The 24166-nt window shown below is 48.6% G+C and overlaps 1 protein-coding gene across 12 annotated transcripts in view; it reads left to right on the forward strand.

Moving 5' to 3' along the window:
* Positions 1-24166, forward strand: part of EPS15L1 (epidermal growth factor receptor pathway substrate 15 like 1) — an 89191-nt gene that overhangs the window by 2082 nt on the left and 62943 nt on the right. For 11 of the 12 annotated variants that reach the window (XR_005022802.2, XR_005022801.2, XR_008992859.1 and 8 more), the window contains exons 2-6: positions 164-247; positions 21071-21112; positions 21304-21393; positions 21801-21848; positions 23433-23528. Coding sequence is in view for 9 of the 12 variants with exons in the window: in XM_036876064.2 (XP_036731959.2) it covers positions 164-247; positions 21071-21112; positions 21304-21393; positions 21801-21848; positions 23433-23528 (360 nt within the window). In the remaining 3 variants the exon portion in view is untranslated. The remainder of the gene's footprint in view (positions 1-163; positions 248-21070; positions 21113-21303; positions 21394-21800; positions 21849-23432; positions 23529-24166) is intronic. The other variant, XM_036876067.2, reaches the window with a different exon arrangement.

The raw sequence follows: 24166 nt of genomic DNA on the forward strand, positions 1-24166 counted from the left end.
CCAGGTGCCTGCCAGCCTCTCCTGCCTCGCCTTCTCCTTGGTGCCCACTGCAGCCTTGCTTGCTGCTTTTCTCTTCCTCCCCTAGTCCAAGCTCTCTGTGTCCTCAGTATGGCTTACCAGCTGTTCCTTCCGCAAGTGTTCTTCCCTGTTTCTTGCCTCCTAGTGCTTCTGGTGCTGGGCTCCTCTCCTTCCCTCAGGTGGCAGTCCAGACGTCATTCTTCCTAGAGACACCTGCTGGTCACTTGTCGTAAGTAGGGCCCCTACCCCCTCCCCTCAGCACCAGTCAGGGTCCACAGATGTCTGTCTCCCTGTTAGACCAGTCACCCACTGGGAGCAGTTATAGGCCTCTTGACCCCATGACCAACACCAGAAAGATATCATGTAAACCCATGGCCCAGGAAGCAGCGACTTGCACAGCCCCGTGGCAGTCACAGGTGGCTTTTCTTCTCTACGTGTGTGTTGGGGGCTGAGGGGGCAGCAGAATCGACTGATTTGTAAGAGACCCACTGCCTGTTTCCTCTAGCCTCTGACAAGTTCAGGTAGGTGCCTTCTGTGCTTTTTCCTGTTCCTTTTTACATCTGGGGGACAACGCATGGCCAGGCTTTCCTCCCTCAGCTGGTGTGTCCGCCCCTCTCTACACCTGTCCTTAGGTGCAGCTCTGCCCCACGTGCTTCTGTTGACTCGGTGTGGGCACCACCCTTCCAGGTGCTTCCAGTCTAGCTGAGGGGCTCCCACGGGGTCACAGCTAATTACAGGGACAGTTTCTGCGTGGGAGCAGTGGGGGAGCCCCCTGGCACAGGAGATTGTGGTCTGGTTGGGTGAGGTGTGGGGCACACTTGGGACGTGTGTGGCCAGGTGGAGGTGAGTGAAGCGGTTGACCAGTGGGTTTGCTGAGGGGAGAGAGCAGGGGGTTCTTCCTCTGCCCTAGCACGGCCGGCACTTATCCCCTTCCTGGTCAGCTCTGCTCACCACTCTCCAATATCTACGACATCTTCCCTAGACCATCTCCTCTGACCCTGAGTGCAACTTTTGCCAATTGGAAAAGTCCCTAGTCCTTTAGGGGTGATGGTTTCCCTCTGTCAGAGTCTCATTGGTTTCTGCCTCCTGCTCCCTGCGCAGCTGCCTTTCACCTCTCACGCCCCGGAAAGGCACGTGTGTCCCCTTACCCAGTCTGTACCATATGCTCTCATAGGTCACTCGCAGCCTTGCCATGCTTAAGCCCAGTGGCCTGTCACTGGGGCTGGACCTCTCCTCAAGCCTGCAGCTCTTGTCAATATAGCCTGCCCATCGGCCTTCACTTTGTCTCCTCTGCTCCCAGATTTCAGCCTGCCTGACCCACACCCCTCCTCTGTGTCTGCTTGTCTCTGGCCTTTCTGTGCAGAGTGCTCTGTCTTTCCCCTCCCGCCAGGACCCTTTTGGAGTCCAGCCTGTGTTTCCCCCATGCCCATGCCAGCCTGCTGGGCTCTGGAATGGGCCACCTGCTTACCACGCCCACAAGTTCACGGGACTGGGGCTGTCCCACTTCCGTCTCAGCCTCTGCCTCCTAGTTCATTCCACACAACCACCCCCTGCTCCAGAAACCTCTGGGGGCTCCCCTTCCCCGGCTCCTGGTGTGTCCAACTTACCTGTCCCAGGCCCAGCATTCCCACACCTGCTGTGGCTGCTCCACCTGACCCTGCTGTTGCTCTTCTGCTATGCACCGTCTCAAACCCCTTGTTCTTCCCCACGCTCCCCTGCCACCCTCATGGCTCTGTCACTGGAACCTCACGCAGGAACCTCCTGCTGCGTCCGGCTGCTCCAGAGGCTGCTCTGGTGATGTTTTTCCTCAGCCCCACCTGAATGGGAGTTCTCCTTTCCATACCCTCCATGGGTGTCCTGAGTGGCCCTTGGACCTCAGAAGTACATGGTGACTGGAGGAAAGCTTGGGTCTTGTTGATGGAGAGAGTCTGCCCTGTGCCCAGGGGATTCCACTGTCACCTCCCTGCCCGGCCTCCGGAGTTCCCGCTTTGTCATGTGCTTCCTGCACACCAGTGCTACACATACATCTGTTTGAAGGGTGTCACAGTTCCAGGAGGTTCTTGCTCCCATTTTGCAAACAGGAAACAGACCCACAGAGACTTAAGTAACTTGCTCACATCCCATTGCTGGTGGATACAGAGCTGGGGTTGACCCCACATCTATCTGCCTGCGAGCCCTCGTCTATCTACTCTTCCAGGCAGCCTCCTGGGCACCCTGCCCAGAGCAACACCCGGTGAATGTGTCTGGAATGAATGCCAAGTGCTTGGGACACTTGTTTGTCCTTTCATCCCTTTTTTTTTTCTCTCTAAAATAATTGCGGTCTGTGTATCTTACTAGAATGCTAATGGTGATGCAGTATAAATGGGTGGATAGAGAGCCAGGTTTTAGAGTCAAGTTGGGCCCCACCCTGTAAGGTCCAGAATTCCCTAGCTGCCTCTTTGTCTTATCACCCTGTATTGGTCAAGTTTTTTGGACTAAGTAGCCCCCAGTTAAGCAAGAGCATGGAGGTTTCACCCCCTCCTCCCCAATTGCAAACTGTTAAGCAACTTTCCCTGCTGGTTCTTCATCCCTATCAGCTGATCTGGGAAATGGAGTGACTCTTTGAGCAGATGGCATCTGAGAGCTGACTGTCTTACTCTGATGCCTCAGGCTGTGCCATGTTACAGACAGACACAACTGCCAATCCTTGGGTAGAGGCATCTGGTCGGCTCCACTCCTGGGGCTGTTCCCAGGCTCTCCGCACCTTGACCTGACCAGAGCAGCCAGCGTCCACATGGAAAACCACTCCGTGTTCTTTCTTGAAGAATTCTTTCCCAGCCCTTTTACCATCTGAGGTCCTTTCAGGGTGTCTCTTCAATGTTAAGGTCCCCAGCTATTCTTTCAGTGCACTCAGCTTGCAGTATTTTCTGCACCTTCACCCTCCCATCTGCACACTGGGAATATCTCTGCATTTTATATCCACCTCACAACAGTGGTGTGTCAGGATCCCGTGGGGTGACAAGATGTTCTGTCAGAGTGTCTTCCATTTTTGTACCATGCCGTTTATTCAGCAAATATGTGTTACGCACCTTCTCTTTGCCAGACACTTTCTGGGTAGTGGGATGTAGCAGTGATCCAGAAGGCAACCCTGCTCTGTGGAGCTGAGGTCCTAAGGAGGGGGCACAGATGTAAGGGAATGAGCAAATACCTACACGGTGTGTCCCATGGCTATGCAATCCAGCTTCAGGAACGGTAAAGCAGAGGAGGGTCACCCCATACTCAAGGTCCAGGAAGACCTCACCATGCAGGTGCTAAGGACCGGGCAGGAAAGGCGTCTTGGATTGCTCAATGTATCCTCACTGTCACCCTGAGAAGTCTTATCTTTGCTTTTTATAAAGGGGTAAACTGAGGTCAGGAGGCATTGTGTCATGTGCAAAGGTCACCCTTAGCAAGTGCACGCTGACACATGGCGGCGGACCCAGGCCTGGGGCTCTGCACTGTGCTGTTTCCTGTCTTAGAAATGTGTTGTGTTGTTCTGTCTTGTTTTAAGCTGCCCAGCATTATGACATGAGATCTCATTTGTTTCAGACCATGGTCATGCTACCGAACCACATACCTTACTGTGGAGTCTGGTGGAGAGAAGATGACTTGTTTAAGTTTAAATTTTATTCTTTTAATCTCATCTCATTAGAAGGTGGAGGAGGAAATGAAAAGGCCTCCTTGTCTTCACGGGGAATCAGCAGGTTTTCCTGCTGCAATGGGTGCCCGGTGCAAGGAGATGCAAACGGAGTGGCCACGTCTAGCCCACAAGGAGGGTCCACTTGGCTCAGGTCACAGTGGATGCTCAGGCCACTGGTGGTCTGAGCTGGACGATGGGCGGATGTCTTGCTTCCTCCTGAGTGTGTTGCAGACGGCTGCATGGAGGGCAAGGGCCATGGAGATGCTGGGAAGGGAGGGAGGAGTGGCCTCCAGACAGAGGCAATCCAGAGTGAGCAGAAGCCAGGAGGCTGGAATTCCAGCGCACAGGGCCACATGTGAGGCTGGGGTTGGGACTTTAGGGCCCATGCTCCTCCTTTAATTAGGGTGACTTAGGCTGAAGGGAAGAAGGTGGTTTGGTAAATGGGGCACAGGAGTCTGTGCCTGGCCTACAGGTTGTCCTGAGACAAAAGGGACTGACAGATTGTCCGCTTGTCCAGAGAGTGGCTGCTGGCAGCCATTGGGGAGGAAAGGAGACCGGCTCATCTCCTGCATGGGGTGCTCTGCCTGCTGTATTCGTCACAGCTGCTAATGCCACAGGCTGTTGGAGGGTAGAGGTTACAGATGACCACAAACTGCCATTTCCCTAGCTCTGCCCGCTGGCTGGGATCATTGTCATCTTGATAGCAGAATTGATTTCCTGATTATTTTTTGGGCCAGCTGATATAGTCAGTTCTTCTTTTGTATACTCTGGTTGAAAGCAGGGAAAGGTGGCACCAGAAAGCCTGGCTGTCAGTGTAGGCTGGGTCAGGCCTCTGCCCCATCAGCATGCACCGTGCCTGTATTCTGGACCTCCCAGATCTGCCCTCTGGTTTGGTCTACCCTGTGGTCCCTTGGCCCTTCCTCTAGTCCTTTGCACAGGCAAGATTCCCTCTTGCCTCAGGACCTTTGCACATGCTATTATGACTCCCACTCATCCAACACCATATGCAATGGTGTATTTTTTCAAAACTACATATGTGTATAACAGTAACAATATTATACACAGCAATAATAGTAGTATAACTTCATTTGGGTACCCGGACCTGATTCCATGTGTGTAAATATGTGTGTGTGGGGGGTCTTCCCACACATACTTTCACCAGGCAGTTTTTGGACACCAGCAGTGTGTTGGAGACCTCAACTCAATTCTGCTGCTATCTTCCCAGAGACAGCACCAGATTCCCAGGTGAAGGGCTCCGTCCTACAAGACTGCCCTCCAACCCCAACTCCAGATGCTGGTTGAAAGCCCCAGGCAGTTACCTGTGCTTCTGACTTACAGGCTACAGACTGGAGGTTCCCACGACTGCCCTCTTAAGTTCGATTAATTTGCTAGAGCGGCTCTCAGAACTCAGGAAAACTCTTAACTTGACCAGTTTAGTAAAGGATACAAGTTAACAGCCGGATGAAGAGAGACCTGGGGCAAGGTGCCAGATCAAGGCGGTTCTGTGGAGCTTAGGGCCTGGCTCTCTGGCACATGGAGGCGTTCTGGTTCCCAAGCATGGAGGCTCTCTCCGACTGTGAACCAGAATCCCACTGAGCAGAGCAGAGGGAGAAGCTTTTCTCCAGGGGTTTTGTGAGGGCTTCATTGCATAGTCGTGATTAACAAAATCATTGGCCATTGGCTGACTCAGCCTCCAGCCCCGCCCTTGGGTGGGGTCCAAAAGTATCATTAACATGACCAGACACCCATTTCACCTTTAAGATGGCAGTGTTTTCATGAGCTGTGGGTGAAGACCGAATATACCTGGGAAATATATATATGGTCATATGAATGACCAAATATATGTATTTCTTATAACTCATATGTCACACTATTTATTGCCTCTCTCTGGAATGTTTTTTGCTCCCTTCCTCTCCTGGCTAAGTCACACTCCTTTTGTACCATCTGGCACATTGCTTCCTCAGGTGAAGCCTGCCCTGACAGAAGGCCTGGTTTCTCTGTTATTGCCCGTGAGGATGGATACGCTGTACTTTTCCATGTGCCAGTCTGTGATTTTCTGTTGGCAGGATTATGTTATGGACAATCTCCCCACCGCCACCACCTAGACTCCACAAAGGCAGGGGCTGTGTCTGCTTTAACTTGTCCTTGTTCCCAGGTGCTCATAGCCCCCTGTTGAGCGAATGGCAGAGTGGTAGGCCAGCTCCACAATTGTGGGATGTGGTAAGGAGCTACAGGAGGTTCTTGGAGAGTGAAGTGACATGTTCAGACTGACCAGTTAACATAGGGAATGCCCAGAGCGGGGGCCAGCTCAGGGATGTTTGCTGTGACACTGGCATGAAGTGATAAAGAGCAACCTGGCCTGAGGTTATTTCTGGAAAAGCAGCAGGGGCTATTGATCAGGACAGAGACTGGAACCTTCTAACTTGGGGAGGAAAGGAAGCGGGAGAAAGTCCTGGGCACCAGGTGGGCAGCTGTGTCTGCTCAGACGAGACCCTTCACCTTGCTCCAGGCCTGGAGGGTGAGATCCCACATTTACGCACAGTTGATAGGCAGCCTAACTCCTGGAGGCACCACCTGGTTACACTTGCTGAGCACCTACTGTGTGCTGGGTGGAGCCACGATGAATAAAACCAAGTGCTGCACCTTCAGATGGCTCATCTGGACCTGGGATTACAAGCACACAGATAATTAGCTTGCAGTGAGGTCAGGTGTCAGCCTGCAGAGGTGGAATGAATCGCCTCCATGGGGCTAGAAATTGGGGCAGGAGGAGGGGGACCTGGTGCCCTTTTTCTTTCCTTCTATGCCGAGCAGGATGGGAGGACGCAGATGTGTGCAGCCTTTCTGACGAGCTGCTCCCCGCTCCGTTGCCCTCTTGGTGGCTTGTTCCCCTTCGCCACCTCCCCGACTCCAGTGGTCCAGGTCTCCCAGGACAGGGTTGGGGGAACATTGGGAGTGCAGGTGTTGCACAGAGGTAAGCGTGTGATTGGCTGTCCACTTTGTGCCTGTTCACCACTGACTCCCTGTCAGCGAGGTGTTGTTATCATCGTTTCTTTGCTCATGTCTGAACAAGGACACTGAGGAGAGAGGGGAGAAGAGTGGTTTCAGGCCTCCCAGGGAGATGGGGTGCCTGGGTCGGACCACAGCTCCAAAGCTGGTGTTCTCTCTTGGGGACTGCACGCTGTGCCTGCTGTATCCCCAGCCCCTGAAGCAGGCAGGTGGTAACCATCTGCTGATTGTGGCTGCATGCTCTGAATAGCAGCCAGGAGCACAGTCTCTGGCTGTACTTGATAGTAGTTGGCAGGAATGTCGTGTCTCTTGGGTGAAGAAACAGCCTCCCACTCTGCTGTTGACGGGAGTCAAGCACCCCCCAGGGCCAGTGTCCCAGCATCCCAGTGGCCGGGCCCTTACCCACCTCCAGGGCTCCCAAGGCCTCTTCATTTCTGCTATGAGGGCATGGGAAGGAGTTCTGTGATTTACTAGTGGCAGTGACAAGCAAGCCCATCAATCCGTAGAAAGTGGGCTTTTCTTAATGTACATGGAATGTGCTTTTCAATTTTATGTTTCCATGGAAAAAACAAACCATCTTCTTTCAGACTGTTTTTAAAGGGGAACGATTAAACAGGAAAAAAAACATTGATGGTGAAGCTTCCCGTGGACACCATTGAACAGGACTATGAAATTTTAGGGATGGATGAGCTCTCGAATTTCTTCTGTGTCCTAAAAATGGCACTGTTGGTGGTTCAAGGCCCCAGAAACTGATAGAAACAGGCGTGTGTTACTGCAGACGTTTCTGCCCTGGGGAGTTTTCTGTGATTAAAGCTGTGAATTGCCCCTTTGCCTGTGGTGCGGCCCTGCATCCAAAGGGACATTTCCTCTGTGGGGAAGAGTATTCTGGAGGGGATTCCTGAGCAGGTGCCCATGGCTGCCGAGTGGGCCGGCCGAGCCTCGTGCCTGCCACGGTGCTAGTCTGTGCACATGCCAGGCCAGGGAATTGGCGTTTTCTTCCAGTCCACACTCTTCCATGTTGGTATGCAACTTTCTGATTTAATGTTTGCTGCCTTTTAGCCACTAGAAAATATCCTTTAACTCACACCACCTAAGTGGGTTTTTATAGGTATGCATGTAACCTACTGTACATGAAATTTTAAGTTTAAAAATATATGTTATCTGCAACTAAGAAAACTGGGAAAGGACTGTTCTGTCCTAGACCCTGAGAGCAGCTCAACCAACTAGTTGAGAGCAAAAACTAATGCAAAATATAGTGTATCCAACATTTGGTGAAATACTGTATTGTTTTTTGGCAAAGATCATTTGTTGCGGCTGCCTAGAAGGACTGTTTTTTTTTTTGAGAGGGTATCTCTCATATTTATTGATCAAATGGTTGTTAACAACAATAAAATTCTGTATAGGGGACTCAATGCACAATCATTAATCAACTCCAAGCCTAATTCTCAACAGTCTCCCATCTTCTGAAGCATAACGAACAAGTTCTTACATGGTGAATAAGTTCTTACATGGTGAACAGTGCAAGGGCAGTCATATCACAGAAACTTTCAGTTTTGATCGCGCATCATGAACTATAAACAATCAAGTCAGATATGATTATTCATTTGATTTTTATACTTGATTTATATGTGAGTCCCACATTTCTCCCTTATTATTATTATTATTATTATTTTAATAAAATGCTGAAGTGGTAGGTAGATGCAAGATAAAGGTAGAAAACATAATTTAGTGCTTTAAGAGGGGAAATGTAGATGATGAGGTCTGTGCCTATAGACTAAGTATTAATCCAAGCTAGACAAGGGCGACAAAACATCCACGGATGCAGAAGATTTCTCTCAAACCAGGGGGGGTGAGGTTCTAAGCCTCACCTCTGTTGATCCCCAATTTCTCACCTGATGGCCCCCCTGCGACTGTGCCTGTCTTAGGTTGTTCCTCCCTTGAGGAATCTTACCCATCTCTGGCTAACCAGTCATCTTCCGGGGCCATACAGGGAAATGTAAAGTTGGTAAGTGAGAGAGAAGCAATATTCTTTGAAAAGGTTAGCTTTTTACTTCTTTGCAGATTTATGCCCTGTGGCTTCTATGCCCAACATTTGTCTTGAGGTATCTTTACCACTTGGAAGAATTATGATACTCGGTAATTTTTGATATGAGGCACGAATTCTACTAAAGGGTTGTAATTAGGAAGGAAGAAGAAAAGCTATAGAAGTAGCAGACGGAAGAAAACATGGGAAGATTGATTATTTCTTTGACATATCTTCTTGTAGAGTAACATAAGCATGTATAGGTTTTAACAAACTACTAATTAAATTGCGTACACACATTAACATAATAGGAATACAGCTACATAACAAAAGCAGACCTACAATTACCAGCCATATCCAGTGAAACCAAGAAAACCAGTTAGGCACCCTAGGCATTTGTGAGAACTTATCAATGATATGATGGATATTGTCTAACTGAATTTGAATAGTTTGAGAAAAATCAGACAAAACAACACATTCCTGGGAACTGTTCACATCCCATGTGTTCTTTTAACAGTAGATAGTCTGTAGTCGCAAGATTTTGGAGCGCTGCAACTTGCACTTCTCCTAATTCTTGGTTGAGTTCCGACAGTATAGATCCAGTCAAATTTGTTGTTTTACTGTATGCACAGGCCAGCTTAGATATCTCCTTCTTCATTCCAATGGCAAGTCCAGGAACCGGTGGGATGAATGCAGCTACAACTGCAACAGCGTAGAAGGACTGTGTTTTGATGTTTACGACACCTGTGGGGATCATCAGCCTTACCTGACTCCTCTCTGCAGCCCCCCATGATTCTTTGTATATCTAGCATGTTCCTCTGCCTCAGTAGTAATATAACAGCAATGATAGAATCATGTTTTCCCACTCTAGAGTGTGCCTTTTGGACATACTCTCATTTGATACTCATACTAACCTCATTCCCATTTTACAGATGGGGAAACTGAGGCCCCAGGAGGCTAGTGCTCCCTGTGGTATCTCGGAACATGGCTTGGTGCTTGGCACCTAGGGGACCCTGTGCTCTACAGAAGAGCAGCAGGCACTGGGAGACAGATGATGTCAGCTCCAGAGAGGACAGGGAAGGGGCATAGAGGTACTTGACCCCATTTGGTTCAGGGATGCCTGAATCCTGGACAGTGTGCTTGGTTACAGGATGGTGAGATGCCAGGCCAGGGGTCAGAAGATGGCAGGGATGTTGAAAGCCCAGGGAAGCTGACATAGGAAAGGACTTCCTGGAAAGTTCAGGGCACATTGGGGGAAGTGGGCACCCTCCAGGAAGGTGGTAGGCACCCTGCTGTGTCAGGGGCACTTGCTGCTGAGTTGTGAGTCTGTCCAGGTTTCACTCTGGGCCTGGCCCTCCATACAGAGGAAGGAAAGACACAGAACAGAGCAGGGGCTGTTCCTCAAGATGCCGGGGGTGGGGGTGGGGTGGAGGGGGCCAGTAGTGCTTTGCAGGGAGGGCCATTGGGAGGCTGGGGCCACTTTTGGTTTTAAGCAGCATTTTCAGGAGAATGGGCTGAAATCTGCTTCCTGCTCTGAGCAGGCTGCCTGGGCAAGGCCCCGGAACTACTAATGGCCCAGCCCAGTGAGTGCCATCCCCCTGCTCTCCGCCAAGCTGCCCGCAGCCCCATGCCCACCCCTAGGCCTTCTGGGACCCCACTCCCTGGTGTTTTCCGGCCAGTGGAGCCTCCTGCATCTCTGTTTTGGGCCCGTCTGTCCTGCGCTTCAGTGTTGGTGCTCCTTGACCTGTTTGCTGTCTCATGTCCCTGTGGCAAATGCAGCCAGGCGGTGGCGGTTGCCCTACCCTTGTGGGTACGTGTCAGTGGGCTGTGAGGTCACACCCTTCATCCTGTCTTTCCTCACAGCACTTAGCACCCCTCTGTGTGCATTGTCATGTCTGATGACATGCTCCTCCAGACCAGGAGCTCTGTGAGGTGTGTGGGAAATGAGAAAACTCCTTCCCACTCCCTGCTGCTCCCCCTGAAGCAGGCAGGCACTCGGTGGACATGGCTGGAGTGGAAATGAGGTTTCCACATCCATGTCTCACAGGGGCATCCTGGAGAAAACTGTTCAGCACTAACCAGCCCCGCTCGCCAGGTGTCTCTTTGCAGTGGCTGCACTCTGGGGCCCCATACCCCCCGGCAGACTGTGTGGCCTTCCTCACAGGATCCTTGGGTCCTCCCTCCCATCACTCCCTCTGTGAAGCTGAACACATATTTAGTCCCCTTCTCAGCCAAGGTGCACACAGACCCCATCACCTCGCTGTGGCCACCCTTCCTGGCTGACTGAACCCATGCTGAGTGACCCCCACTCCATGTTGCCCCTCTGCCCCAGAGCCCACCTTGCCCACACCTAGGCCCTGGCTCAGGCTCTGAGGCTCTGCGTGCCCCCCGCTGTTGGGGGGCTGCACACCCTGCCCTGTAGTCATGGGCCCACTGTGCCAGCCTCTCTCCATCTTCAGCCCCTGGGCACTGCCCCACACCCTCTTGTATCCATGATACCTCCTTGTACTGTGAATTCAGCATGTGTTTGTCAAAAGAGTGAATGAATAAACTTACAAGGCCAAGATGGGAAAACCGGACAATTCAAGGGCAAACCACTCTTTCAGGAAGTTCTCTGTGAAGGCTAGGGGGAGGTCAGCAGCTTGAGGTGGAACCGGGTTAGGGGGTGCATTTCTGGGGATAGGATACATTTTCACATAATCAGTGAAGGGAGAGAGACAAGGGAGAACACAGGACCAAACAGCCAGCACTGGACGAATGCTCACCCCATGCCATGTCCAGTGGTGGGAATGTGCACATGACATATGGAACTGAGGCCCAGGGAGGGCGCTTGCCTGCCTCAGGATTGCACAGCATTCCAGTGGTGGGGTGGACTTGAGTCCACATCTGTCCAGTGGGCCTGTTGACCTCTGTATGGTTCTGCTTCCCCTGGTGATAGGAGGGCATGGCCCAGGTGGGCGGGCCGTGGTGGTGGCCTTTCCTGCTGTAGGCTCACATAGGTCCTGCATCTGGCTCCGGGCAGCGTGTGTGGGGCAGGGAGGTCACCTGGAGTGACTTGTGTTTCCCCCTCACTACCGTTTTCCGTAGAAGGGGCTGAGAGTGATGGTCTTGATTCTGTGTTTCTCCTGACCGCTCCTGGTCCCAAGCACCCTCCGGCTGTCTTGTTCCCCTGGACACCCCGTTGACCGCCTACACTTTGAGGTGCTGCTCTCTTGCTCCTTGGGTCCCTTGTTGGTGGGGATCACAGGCTATAGCCCTGTGTCAAGTCACACTGCTGGCCCTGAGTCCCACGTGGGTGGAATGGAGGCCCCTGCATGTGCCCTCAGCTGGTCCTCTGGCATGGCAGTCACTGGGGTCCCCATGGAGAATCATGCATCTTCCGTCTGACCCCTCCTCTCCTTGAGAGTCTTTCTCTCCTTCCTCTGTCCTATTTACAAAAGCAACACACACTAAGGCAAAACCCAGGAGAACCCAGAAAGCTGGGAGGAGGCAGCCAGTTCCCAGTGGGCATGGCATTCTGTGCTCCGTGGAGACACAGCCGTTCATCATGGACTTGCCTGGTCCTGGCCTTTTTCAACCCTTGGCTGTCACCCGAAGTCCCTGCCCTCAAGCTGGGCCGGCTGATCCAGCCCTCTTGCCCTTCTGTCTCTGGGGTAACTAATCATTTCTTCAGGGTCGACCCCCTGGAGGAGACCTGGCACTTGTGGGAGGTCCACATTCTAAAGAAGTGCTAGTTGATTGTTTGACAAGCATGATACTGCTCTTGGTAAAGGTGCTCTTTGCTTCTCACACTTAGCCCTGGAGCAGCTTGTACCATTAGGGTCCTTGCCAAAGCAGAAATGTGTCAAACATTCATCTTCGATTACGTAAAACATTAAATACGTTAAAAGTAGAGGGAAGCGTTCAATGAGCAACCTTGGACCTGCCACCCATTTACAGCAGATGCCAGCGTTTTGCAGATCTCTTTGCACCTGTCTGCCAACCCTTGACCTCCTCTACCGTATTCATTTTTGTGTTTGAGATTTTTAAAAATCTGAGAAATCATATTTTAGTATGCATCTCTAACAGTTATAGCTGATTTCTTTTGCATAATTCCAGTGCCATATCGCACCTTACACAATTAATAATTCCTTACTGTTATCCAAAACCCAGTCCATGTTCACACTGCTTTGGTCTTCTAGGACTGTCACCTTGCATGTGGTTGTGAGGTCTCCTCTAAGTCTCTCTGTTTTAAAAACACTTCTTACTTTGATATAATTATAAATTCATATACAGTTGTAAAAAAAATCATGCAGAGAGATTCTGCATATGCTTTACCCAGTTTTCTCCAGCCGTGACATTTTGCAGATCTGTAGTTCACCATCACAACCAAAACTTTGATGTTGCTACAGTCAGACACAGCACAGTTCAGTCCGCCTAGGGGTCCCTCCCATTGTCCTTTTACAGCCACTCCTGTGCCAGCCTCAACCCCTAACGATCACTGATCTGTTTCTAGAATTTCAGCATTTCAATAATGTTATATAATGGAATCATATAGTATGTAACCTTTGGAGACTGACCTTCTTCCCTCAGTGTAATCCATTGGAGATTCTTCCAGAATCTTCCTGGTGTGTGTCTATTACTAGCTCATTCCTTGGCATTTTTTTGTTGCTGATTAGTAGTCCACAGGGTCACGATTCATTTAACCAGTCACCTGTGGGAGGACATCTGGGGTGTTTCCAATTTGGGGATGCTCATGAATAAAGCTGCACTGAATGTTTGCGTGTCAGGTGTCACATTAGCCCATCTCCATCTCTCGGGATGAATGCCCAGAAAAGGTGTTGGGTTGTGATAGTTGCAGGGTTAGGTCTTTTTTTTTTTTTTTTAAGGAAACTGCCAAGCTATTTCCCAGAGGAGCCGCACATTTTACATTCCCACTGGCAGTGTGTGAGTGATCCCCTCGCAGTGTGCTCGCTGCTGTCGCTGTTGTTTGTCAGCTCTGCTGATGGAAGTGTGGTGATCTCTCACTGAGGGTTGCATTTGCATTTCCCTGATGGCTACGGGTGGTGGTGACAGTCTTTTCAGATGCTTACCTGCCATCTGTACATCCTCTTTGATGAAATGTCCCTTCATATCTTTGGCCCACATTTCTCAGTGGATTGTTTGCTTTTTTGCTGTTGAATTTTGAGTCTTTTATATATTCTAGAGACTAGTCATTTGTCAGATATGCATTTTGCAAATATTTCCTTGCAGTTCAAAGCTCATCTGTTCATATGCTTGTTAGGCTTTTGGTCTACAGAGCAAACATTTTAATTTTAATGAGGTCCATTTTACCCATTTTTCCTTCTACGAGTCGGGCCTTCAGTGTCAATCTAAGAACTCTCTTGCCTAGCACTTGGTCCTGAATATTTCCTCCTTTGTTTTTCCCTACAAGTTTTGTAGTTTTACATTGAGTCCATGATCCATTTGGAGTTATTTTTGGCAAAAGGTGTGAGACTTAGGTCAAGGCCCCTTTTCTTCCTCTGGGTGTCCGGGTGCTCCTGCAGCACTGGTCCAAAAGGCCTCTCTTCGGAATGGCTTCCGCACCGTGGCTGGGAGCCAGGTGGGTGCCTCCGTGTGGGCCTTGCTGGGCCGGCCGGCCTGTTCTTGGCTCTGGGTGTCCAGCCTTCCAGCAGAGCCACCTTGTTCAGAGCAAGCTTTGGAATCAGGTCGACCGAGTCCTCCCACTTCATCTTCCTTCTCAAAATGTTGTTGCCATTTTACATTCTTTGCTTTTCTGTATACATTTTAGAATAATACAATTTTTATCAACCAAAAAAATCTTGGTGGCATTTGGTAAGAATTGAGTCAGCCTGTGAGTCGAGGTGTGTGCATTTACCTCTGGTTGTTGCATTGCCCTCCAGAAAAGGTGGTCAGTTTATCTTCTCACCATCAGGGCCAAAGACATGTATTTCCACCTTTGCCAACCCTGCACAGGGCCTCTCTTTAACTTTGCCAACCCGATAGCTGGCATTTCATTCCATTTTGCAACCCAAACATTGAACGTTTTCCCCCGACTTCGCTGCTCTCTTCTTTTGGGATTGCTTGTTTCCATCCTTTGCTCATTTGGTGGTTGGGATGTTTTTGCCCTGGCAATTTATAAAAGCTGTTTCTCACACCAGAGTTCTCTGTCTCTTGGCAGTGCTTGTCTTAGCTATGGCATGAGTGGAGCAGTCAGAGAGAGTTTTCAATTTTGGGGAGGTCAGAGCTGCCCCAGCATTTTCTGGTGGCTTTGGACCACCACCTTCTTAGCTTCAGGATGTGGTTGTGTGCACAGTGGAGATAACAGCCATATAGGCAGCGGTGGGAACTAGTTCTACGTGGAAGGCAAAAATGCAAGGATTCTCAAGCGAGAACTTCTCTGGGCTGCGTTTTTACATCAGCAGCTGGTTTGCCAAGTAGAAATTCAGACCAGGATATCTTTTGGCGTCATGTGCCTAATTTCCCGCAAAATTTGCCAACCCTGTTGAAAACGCAGCCTTCATGGGGTCTCGGTTTTCCTGGGGAAATGGCAGTCTGCATTAGCTTTCAAGTCAGTTTATATGTTCAAACCGAGTTTTACATGCTGACCTCTTTGGTTGAGTAAATGCACCATCCTGTAACCCCATGTGTACATCTTCCCCAGGCAAGCATGCCCGGTGCCCAGCTCTGCCACACCTGGGCTCTTTTGCAGGGCGCAGACTAGGTCAGGGCCACATGGCCTGGGGGCTCTTCTAGCCCTGTCACTTTTTGGCTCTGTGACCTTGGGCAAGGTAACCTCCGACTTCCCACCTGTAAGTTGGGGCTAACAATAGTACCTGCATTGTCATATTGAAAGGATTAAGTGAGATACTGGAGAGAAAACAGTGAGTGCCCCATAAATGCAATCCACTGTTTATCAGAAGAAAGAATTCTACTTTCTTCTAAAAGTCTGAAAATGAAAATAAGTTTGCTTTAAAAATGTCATTATGAAACAAGCAGGGCTGGAGCTGGCTGCTTTGTTGTGCATGAGAGTGGTGAGAGTGCGTACTTTCCCCTCAGAGTGGGAATTCTCCTGGCTGCAGGCATAGATCTAGTAGGAGTCCTGTCTGTGGACAAGAGCACGAGGATTGGGAGCGGCTGGAACCCCAAGAGGTGGAGGAGGGCTGGTTTCCCCTCTAAAGCGGTTCTCCTGTGTTCCTTGTGTCAACCCGGTTTTCTCCAGTGTAAAATTGCACTAGCTCAAACAAACTGTGGCATTTTAAAGGCCTCAGAGCAGAATGATGTGAACTTGTTCTCGGTGGACTCCCCTCCCTGTCACCCCTCTTGTAAATTGCATCACCTTACTTGAAAATTGCTTCTGGACTGGAGGATTGAGCCAAGACACCACCGGAACTTTGAAGTGATCTCTCTCAGTATTTTAAGAGATGATGAACAACTGAAAGGTTGAATTGAAAGTTATACTGAACCTCATTTTGAACCTTATCAGTAATTCAGACACTGCTGGGTCAAAGATGGCATTTGGCACAGTGAGCTGGTGGAGAACGCCATCCTGGGCCATCTCCGAGTGACTGTTCTTGAAGCCATCACCAAGCCCTCTGCAGCCTCTTACACTTGAGCCATGTCCCCAGGCCAGTTCCCTACCTTTGCCCCAGGTGTGGCCCTGGGCTCTCTTTTGGGTCAGACGTGTGTGGGCAGCTCTGGCACACACTCAAGGGGCACACAGAAGGCTGTGTTCCAGTAGCTGTGACTCACCTCTAGGAGCCGCTGCCCACACCAGTGAGCTGGCTGTGACTGAGGTCTCTGCCCAGGAGCCGTCCCCACAGGTTGCCTGTCACTCTTAGCAGCGTGCATCTTCAGCTCTGCCTCATGGGCACATAGGGCAGCTGGCAGGTGTGACTCCACCGTACCCAGGAGGAAGCAGTGTGGTAAAAGGAAGTGTCAGTTAGACCGATCTGGTGTTCTCCAATCTTTCTCCCCCTTCTGCTTTTGAAGTAGCTGAAGTGTAGGTAATAAAATTGAAACCTCTAATTGCTGTCATTGTCCTAGTTTATCCAAATCCATGCCCACAGTTAGGGAGGGATAGTCAGGTGTGCTCTGGTTTTCAGTCGGTTGTCAGTAGTTTGGGATTGACACCTGGCCATGGAATGTCTGTGGGATGAGCCCTTAGCACGGAAGTGTGGAGCTTAGGATCTGGTGCTTAACAGGCTTTTCTGGACTATTCAGGGTCTTGTTTTTCTTGACGATGGATCTTTTATAGCTCAGAAGCATTTGGGAAGTTTGAGACAGGTGTTGACCCTGTACCTCTTTTAGCAAGGGACTCATAGTAGCTTGGAAACCTTTCTCTTGCCTTTCATGACCTTAAAAAAAAAATCCACTGGAAATGTATTTCACACCTGTGCCTCTCTGATTGTTGGCAGAAAGGAGACCTTTGTCATCAAAGTGGGGGCCCCAGGGTATCTGTGCATTCCATTGCCATGAGCCAGAGGCTGGGAATGTGCTCTCTGGACCCAGCCACTCTCACCTTGACTGACAGACAGATGACAGCCTGCCTGACTTTGCTCCCTGTTGGCATCCCTCTTTGGGGATGTGGGCTGTGACAGCAGGCCAGAATTTTACACTCGGTTGGTCATGCAGAGTGTGATGGTAGACACTGCTGTCTAAGGTCACCAGGAGCTAAGGGTGACAGTGGAAGTGAGCAGCCGGGGAGCTGCCAACTTGTCTCCTAACCCTTTTCCCTGGTGAGGTCACCTTTTTTTTCTCAAGCCATTGCTGCTCACCCGCCACTGTTCCCTTCCTTCTCTGGATTTCCTGCTTTCTCTTCCCCTTTTTCTCTTTGTTTTGACTGTCTGCTCTCACCTTTCACAACTTTAGGCTCTTTTCTTCCTATTTTCCTTCTATCTTTAGTATTGTTCTCTGGACTTCCATGTCTTTATATGATTACAGGTGTTTGGTGTTCCCCGAGAGGCTGACCGTATCCAGGTATTATCTTTAACTCTAGGGCACAGCAGTACGTGAGTGTGGGGCTGGTTCCAATCTAGCAGTTGTAACCAGAGGGAGCCCATCTGCCCCCACTTTTATTCAGAATGAAAAATCGCACAGCAGCACCAAAGACTTAAAATAAGCCCTGTGTGCCACCTCTCATTTGGTGCTCATTCTCCCCAGCTTTCTTCTGAGCTTTTTACACACCTGGTCTTCTATATGGTTGAATGGAACTGTACGGTCTTCCCTTTGCTTTGCTAAGTCAGCAGCAGGTTTGCAGTCTCTTTTCTCCCTTCATGCAGTGAAACCAACACATTTAAGTCTGTCTCTAGCCAACTTCCCTGGCTGTTTAATTCCAACCCTAGCTGGCTCCTCCCCAGGTGCCCCCTCCTCTCCATGGCCCACTAAGGTTGGAAAGGAGACCTTGGACACCGTGCAGAGTGTGAGGGTGTGGCTACCAGTGGGGCTGGATCCAGGTTTGGCCTCTATCAACCACATGGCGTTGATGAGCCACGTGACTCTAGATGAGGCAGCTGCCTCTCTGAACAGTGACATTCTGGAGATCTTGTTGCCGGGGTTCTTGTTCACCAAGCTGAAGAATGAGCTTCACAAACAGTCAAGGTAGAAGACCAAGGTACAGTCTTTTATTTAGAGATAAAGTGAAAGAACAGAGCTCTCGGCTTATGCCAGGAGGGGACAAGAGAGTCCGTGTGGTGCGTTGTCTAGGGGATTTATAGGCAGTTGAGAGACCAAGAGTTAGGGATGTGGATTCACCAGATGGTCTCTAAGTGTTTATTTTTTTTTTATTTTTATTTTTTTTAAATAATTATTTTTTATTGAAGGGTAGTTGACACACAGTATTACATTACATGAGTTTCAAGTGTACAACACAGTGGTAGAACATTTATATACATAATTCTAGGTTCCAGCTATCACCCTACCAGGCTGTTACAATATCTTGACTATATTCCTTATGCTATACATTACATCCCGGTTACTAATTTATTTTACCATTGGAAATCTGTCCTTTTTTTTTTTTTTTTTTTTTTTTTTTTTGTGAGGGCATCTCTCATATTTATTGATCAAATGGTTGTTAACGACAATAAAATTCTGTATAGGGGAGTCAATGCTCAATGCACAATCATTATTCCACCCCAAGCCTAATTTTTGTCAGTCTCCAATCTTCTGAGGCATAACAAACAAGTTTTTACATGTAGAACAAATTCTTACATAATGAATAAGTTACATAGTGAACAGTACAAGGGCAGTCATCACAGAAACTTTCGGTTTTGCTCATACATTATGAACTATAAACAGTCAGTTCAAATATGAATACTGATTTGGTTTTTATACTTGATTTATATGTGGATACCACATTTCTCTCTTTATTATTATTATTTTTAATAAAATGCTGAAGTGGTAAGTAGATACAAGATAAAGGTAGAAAACATAGTTTAGTGTTGTAAGAGAGCACATGTAGATGATCAGGTGTGTGCCTGTAGATTATGTGTTAATCCAAGCTAGACCAGGGCAATAAAACATCCACGTATGCAGAAGATTTCTCTCAGAACGGGGGGGTGAGGTTCTAAGCCTCACCTCTGTTGATCCCCAATTTCTCACCTGATGGCCCCCCTGCGACTGTGCCTGTCTTAGGTTGTTCCTCCCTTGAGGAATCTTACCCGTCTCTGGCTAACCAGTCATCTTCCGGGGCCATACAGGGAAATGTGAAGTTGGTAAGTGAGAGAGAAGCCTTATTGTTTGAAAAAGTTAGCTTTTTACTTCTTTGCATATTTATGCCCTGTGGCTTCTATGCCCAGCATTTGTCTTGAGGTATCTTTACCACTTGGAAGAATTATGATACTCAGTAAATTTGATATGAGGCACGAATTCTATTTAAGGGTTGTAATTAGGAAGGAAGAAGAAAAGCTATAGAAGTAGCAGGCGGAAGAAAACATGGGAAGATTGATTATTTCTTTGATATATCTTCTTGTAGAGTAACTTCAGCATGTATAGGTTTTAAGCTACTACTTAAATTGCACACACACATTAACATAATAGGAGTATAGTTACATAACCAAAGCATATCTGTAATTACCAGCCATCTGCAGTGAAACCAAGAAAACCAGTTAGGCACCTTAGGCATTTGTGAAAACTTATCTATGATATGGTGGATATTGTCCAAATGAACTTGAACAGTCTGAGAGAAATCAGACAAATTAAAACAACCCATTCCTGGGGACTGTTCACATGCCATATGTTCTTCTAAGTGTTTATTTTTAAAGAGACATTAAGTTTCTTATCAGTTTTCCAGACTATTTTGCGGAGTTAACATAAGAAATTTACTGTTTTGATCCTTAGAATAGCAGTTTCTTGGTTTGGGAGTATATCAGTCAAGGCTGCTTGTTTTGATTTCAAGGTGAGCTGAGTTATTGAGTTGATTAGGGCTGGAGGAGGAAAAAGCAGCATCTGGGTAAAGTTAAAGATAAATTTGGCCTTTTAGCGGCTAAAGTAAATTTTACAACAGCCTCATTTAATTAACACAAACAAGACATGGGCTATGCTGAGGTATTTTCCTATCTGGGGGATGTTCAAACATTCCAGGCCATGTTATTCCAGGCTTTTTAGTTTTAACTAATCTTCACTGCAGAATGCTTATATTCTTAGTTTGATATTTTATTTTAGAGAATTAATGTGACTCTGTCTTTGTTTAATTGTTTAATATGAAGTTTTGGTAGGGGTCTTTTTCTGGAGGCCCTCACCCTCCTCTGACTACACCCATGGTCCCTGTCTCAATCTGATGGCCAGGGCGCTGGGTCTCTGAGCCACGCTGAGCACCTGGAACTGCCTGTCTCCCCTAGTGGGGGTGTCACTGGCCAGCACTCTCCCAGCAGGGACCGGTCAGCGGGCATTTCTGCTCAGTCCCCCGGTGGCTGGTGGCAGCCGGGATGGGTGGGGGGCCAGACCTGGGGCAGGGAAACTCGCCTGAAACTCGCAGGTGTGATGATTTACGGTGATGGGTCAAAACTCCTGTTCTGACTCCGGAGCTGGAGAGCAATCTCACAGGATACAGTGTCTTTCCCCTCTGAGCCCCCAGTTGGGTCAAGTCCCATTGTTCTGTGGATGGAAGTGACTTGACTCTGGGCTGTGCTCCTTCCTGAACCACCAAGTTGTTTGTGCATGAATCAGGAGCTGTTAAAGAGCTTTCACATTTCCTTTTTCCAAATCAAGTAAGTATAATATTTGTATCTAAAAATAAACTGCAGTCTGTCTATAGAGGATATTTAAAGTACATAAATTTCAGTTTTCACTGTCGTGTATTTTGGGAATGACAAAATTGGGGATGACACTGGTTTTTTAGATGGGGGTGTCTGTCTACTTTTGACCGGTGTTTGTGCCTTTGTTTACAGATTCCCACTGGAAATCCATTATATGAATCTTATTATAAGCAGGTAAGTTTCACTGGTGACTTTCTGGATGGAACTAGAGTGGCTCAGAAAGCACAACCCCGAATTAAAGCCTAGTGTGGCCTGTAGTCCGTCTCTGTCCCCAGAAATATCAGTCAGCCGTCAGCTTGCTGTGTACCACTTTACCTGCTGCCCCATTTGCAGCCGTGTCTCAGGTGCTAACCCCTGCATTCCAGGTCGACCCTGCGTACACGGGGCGAGTTGGGGCAAGCGAAGCTGCACTTTTTCTGAAGAAGTCTGGGCTCTCAGACATTATCCTTGGGAAGGTATGTGGAGACCAGTGGTGAGTCCCCTTCTGTGGCTACCCTCAGAGTCCCCCCACAGGTGGAGAGTGGCTCCTCTGCATGGGGATACGTCTCCTGGGGTTTGGGCTGCAGCTGGTGGGTCTTCCTGTTGTTTTGGGGATCTCAGCTGCTTATAGAATGTTGTCGGCTTTGGAGCCAAGTGGACCTGGGTGTTCTTTAGGGTTTGCCATGACTGGCTGTGTGCCCTCCGGAGGCAGGTCATTCATGCATTTGCACATTCCAGATTTGCCTGCCTCCTTACCCATAGCCTGGGAATGGCTGCTCTCACCTACCCATAAGGCCCACATGCAGTGCTGGAGGCTACTGTTCTGTGAATAAACGGGCAACAATTCATAGTTGCGCTCATGAACATTTTTGTGTTTCCGCAGATATGGGACTTGGCCGACCCCGAAGGTAAAGGGTTCTTGGACAAACAGGTACGTACACGTGTACACAGAGCAAATGGAGGGGCCGGGCCAGAGCCCTGCAGGCCAGGTCACCTCTGCACTTCTTCCTTGCTCTCATCACTGACAAGTATTACTAGGCATAAGTGTGGCCGTCAGACTCTTTAAAATGGGAAGTTCTCATTTCTAAATAAAGGTCTTTTGAACACTTGGAGCCATCTTTCCTGGTTAATATCTTGTGTGCTTACAAACTATGAAAATGATTTCAGAATGTTTTATTTTGAAATAATTTCACACTATCATGGAAGTTGCAAAAATATCTCAGAGAGTTCCCGTGTACCCTTCCTCTGCTCCCCCAGAGAGCAGCTTACAGCACCACGGCCCAATGCCCAGAGCCAGGTACAGTGCTAACCCTGAGGCCTTCTTCCGAGCTGACTGAGTTTATGACCACTTTTTGGGTTATTTGGTGGGTGTAGTTCTGTGTGATTTTGTTACTTGCACAGATTCATGAAGCTACCACACCGTCGGGATCCAGAGCTGCCCCAGCACTGCAGCGGCTGTTCCCCATGCTGGCCCTTGGGGGTCACACCCCACCCTCTGGTTCCTTCCCCATCATAATTTTGTCATTTTGAGAAGCTTCTGTGAATTGAAATTTATAGTACTTACAAATGATCATAAATGGTCATATTTTAACTTAGATCAGTTTCCTCAAACTGTGTTCCAAGGGATGTTATCCTGGTGTCCTGTGGTCTGTGACCTGACCCATCGGGAAGGCACCATCAGCTCTGCCTCGTTCTCTTGAGATTCACGCTGCATGTCTGCATATGAAAGCTTCCGAGGACCCTCGTGGAAAAGGGACCTGTCAGCCCTGCCGAATGCAGCACCCTTCTACTTACTCCCTTGTTTTCTGTACCCTGCGGTCATTCTGTGGACATGAGCCTGAGAGAGGTTGATCTAGTGCTTATCTCTCTAAAGGATGTTTTAAAAGCATAATTGTGTTTATGGCTTTAAAACAGTCTGTTCTTAGGCCAGCTGATAAGTTAAGAAAAAATCAGGTGAGGCTGTCTGAGTCCACTAAGCCTGTGACATAGCTGGTTCTGGGTTAGGAGGAGGGGCTGACGGCTCTGGGAGCCTAGTTCGGGGCTTTCGTCCCCATTTGGGAGGCCAAGTCCATATCAGATTGCTGGGGGCGAGTGGGAGATGCTCTGCTCTGTGTGGCTGCGGGGTCACAGCGACTCGTGCCAGTTCCCAAACAACTGTGTTTATTTCAAATCATTTTTAAAGAAGCCAACATGTATGTGAGCCACCATTTACATTTATAGTCTTAGGCTATAGTCTGCTACTTACAGTCTAGCATTTCCTAATTGTTGTGAGCTCATTGTTTTTGAAAATACATTTATTTGAAGTTTTCCAGCGTTTAGAATGCAGCTGGCAAAGTCCATGTCAACATATTCATTTAAACGACCCTCCCAGGGTGAGACCAGTCCAACAGGGCGCCATAGGTGACTCACCCATGGTCCACGGTATTGAAGTGAAGTGAGCCCCACTTTCCCTGGAGTCCACTGCCCAAGCCAATGCTCCTGCTATTCACACCTCCCCCTGTTTTTGGATTTGCAGGGTTTCTATGTTGCACTGAGACTGGTGGCCTGTGCACAGAGCGGCCACGAAGTCACCTTGAGCAATATGAATTTGAACATGCCGCCGCCTAAGTTCGTAAGTGTCAGAGTCCTTTAGGTTGATGTTCTTCTATCTTTCCATGTTTTCTCTATCCCACTTTTTCTTTTTTTTTTTTTTGAGGTGAAATTCACCTAACCTAATTCACCATTTTAAAGTGAACGATTCCGTGACACTTAGTGCAGTCACAGTGTTGTGCAACCACTACTTCTATCAACTGCCATAACATTTTGATCACTGTAAAAGGAAGTCCTGTGCCCATTAAGCACTCACTCCCTGTCCCCCTCTCCCACCCCTGGCAGCCACCAGTCTGCTTTCTGTCCATGAATGTGCCTGTTCTGAACATTTCACACACATGGGATCACACAGCACGTGCCCTTTTGTGTCTGGCTTCTCACTCAGCATATGATGGTTTCAGGTTCACCCACATTGTAGCACTGTCAGTATGTCATTCCTTTTCATGGCTGAGTAATATTCCATGGTATGGGCAGCATACATTGTTTACCTATCCATCTGTTGGTGGACATAATGCATACGAAGAGTTGTTTTTACACCTGTTCTCAGTTCTCCTGGGTCTACTCCTAGGAGTGGAATTGCCTGGTCATATGGTAATTCTGTGTGTAACTTGTTGAGATCTTCTCCCTTTTGGAAAGCACTTTGTATACCCTTTCAATAAA

Source organism: Manis pentadactyla, chromosome 12, assembly GCF_030020395.1.
Source record: "Manis pentadactyla isolate mManPen7 chromosome 12, mManPen7.hap1, whole genome shotgun sequence".
NCBI classification, from domain to species: Eukaryota; Metazoa; Chordata; class Mammalia; order Pholidota; family Manidae; genus Manis; species Manis pentadactyla.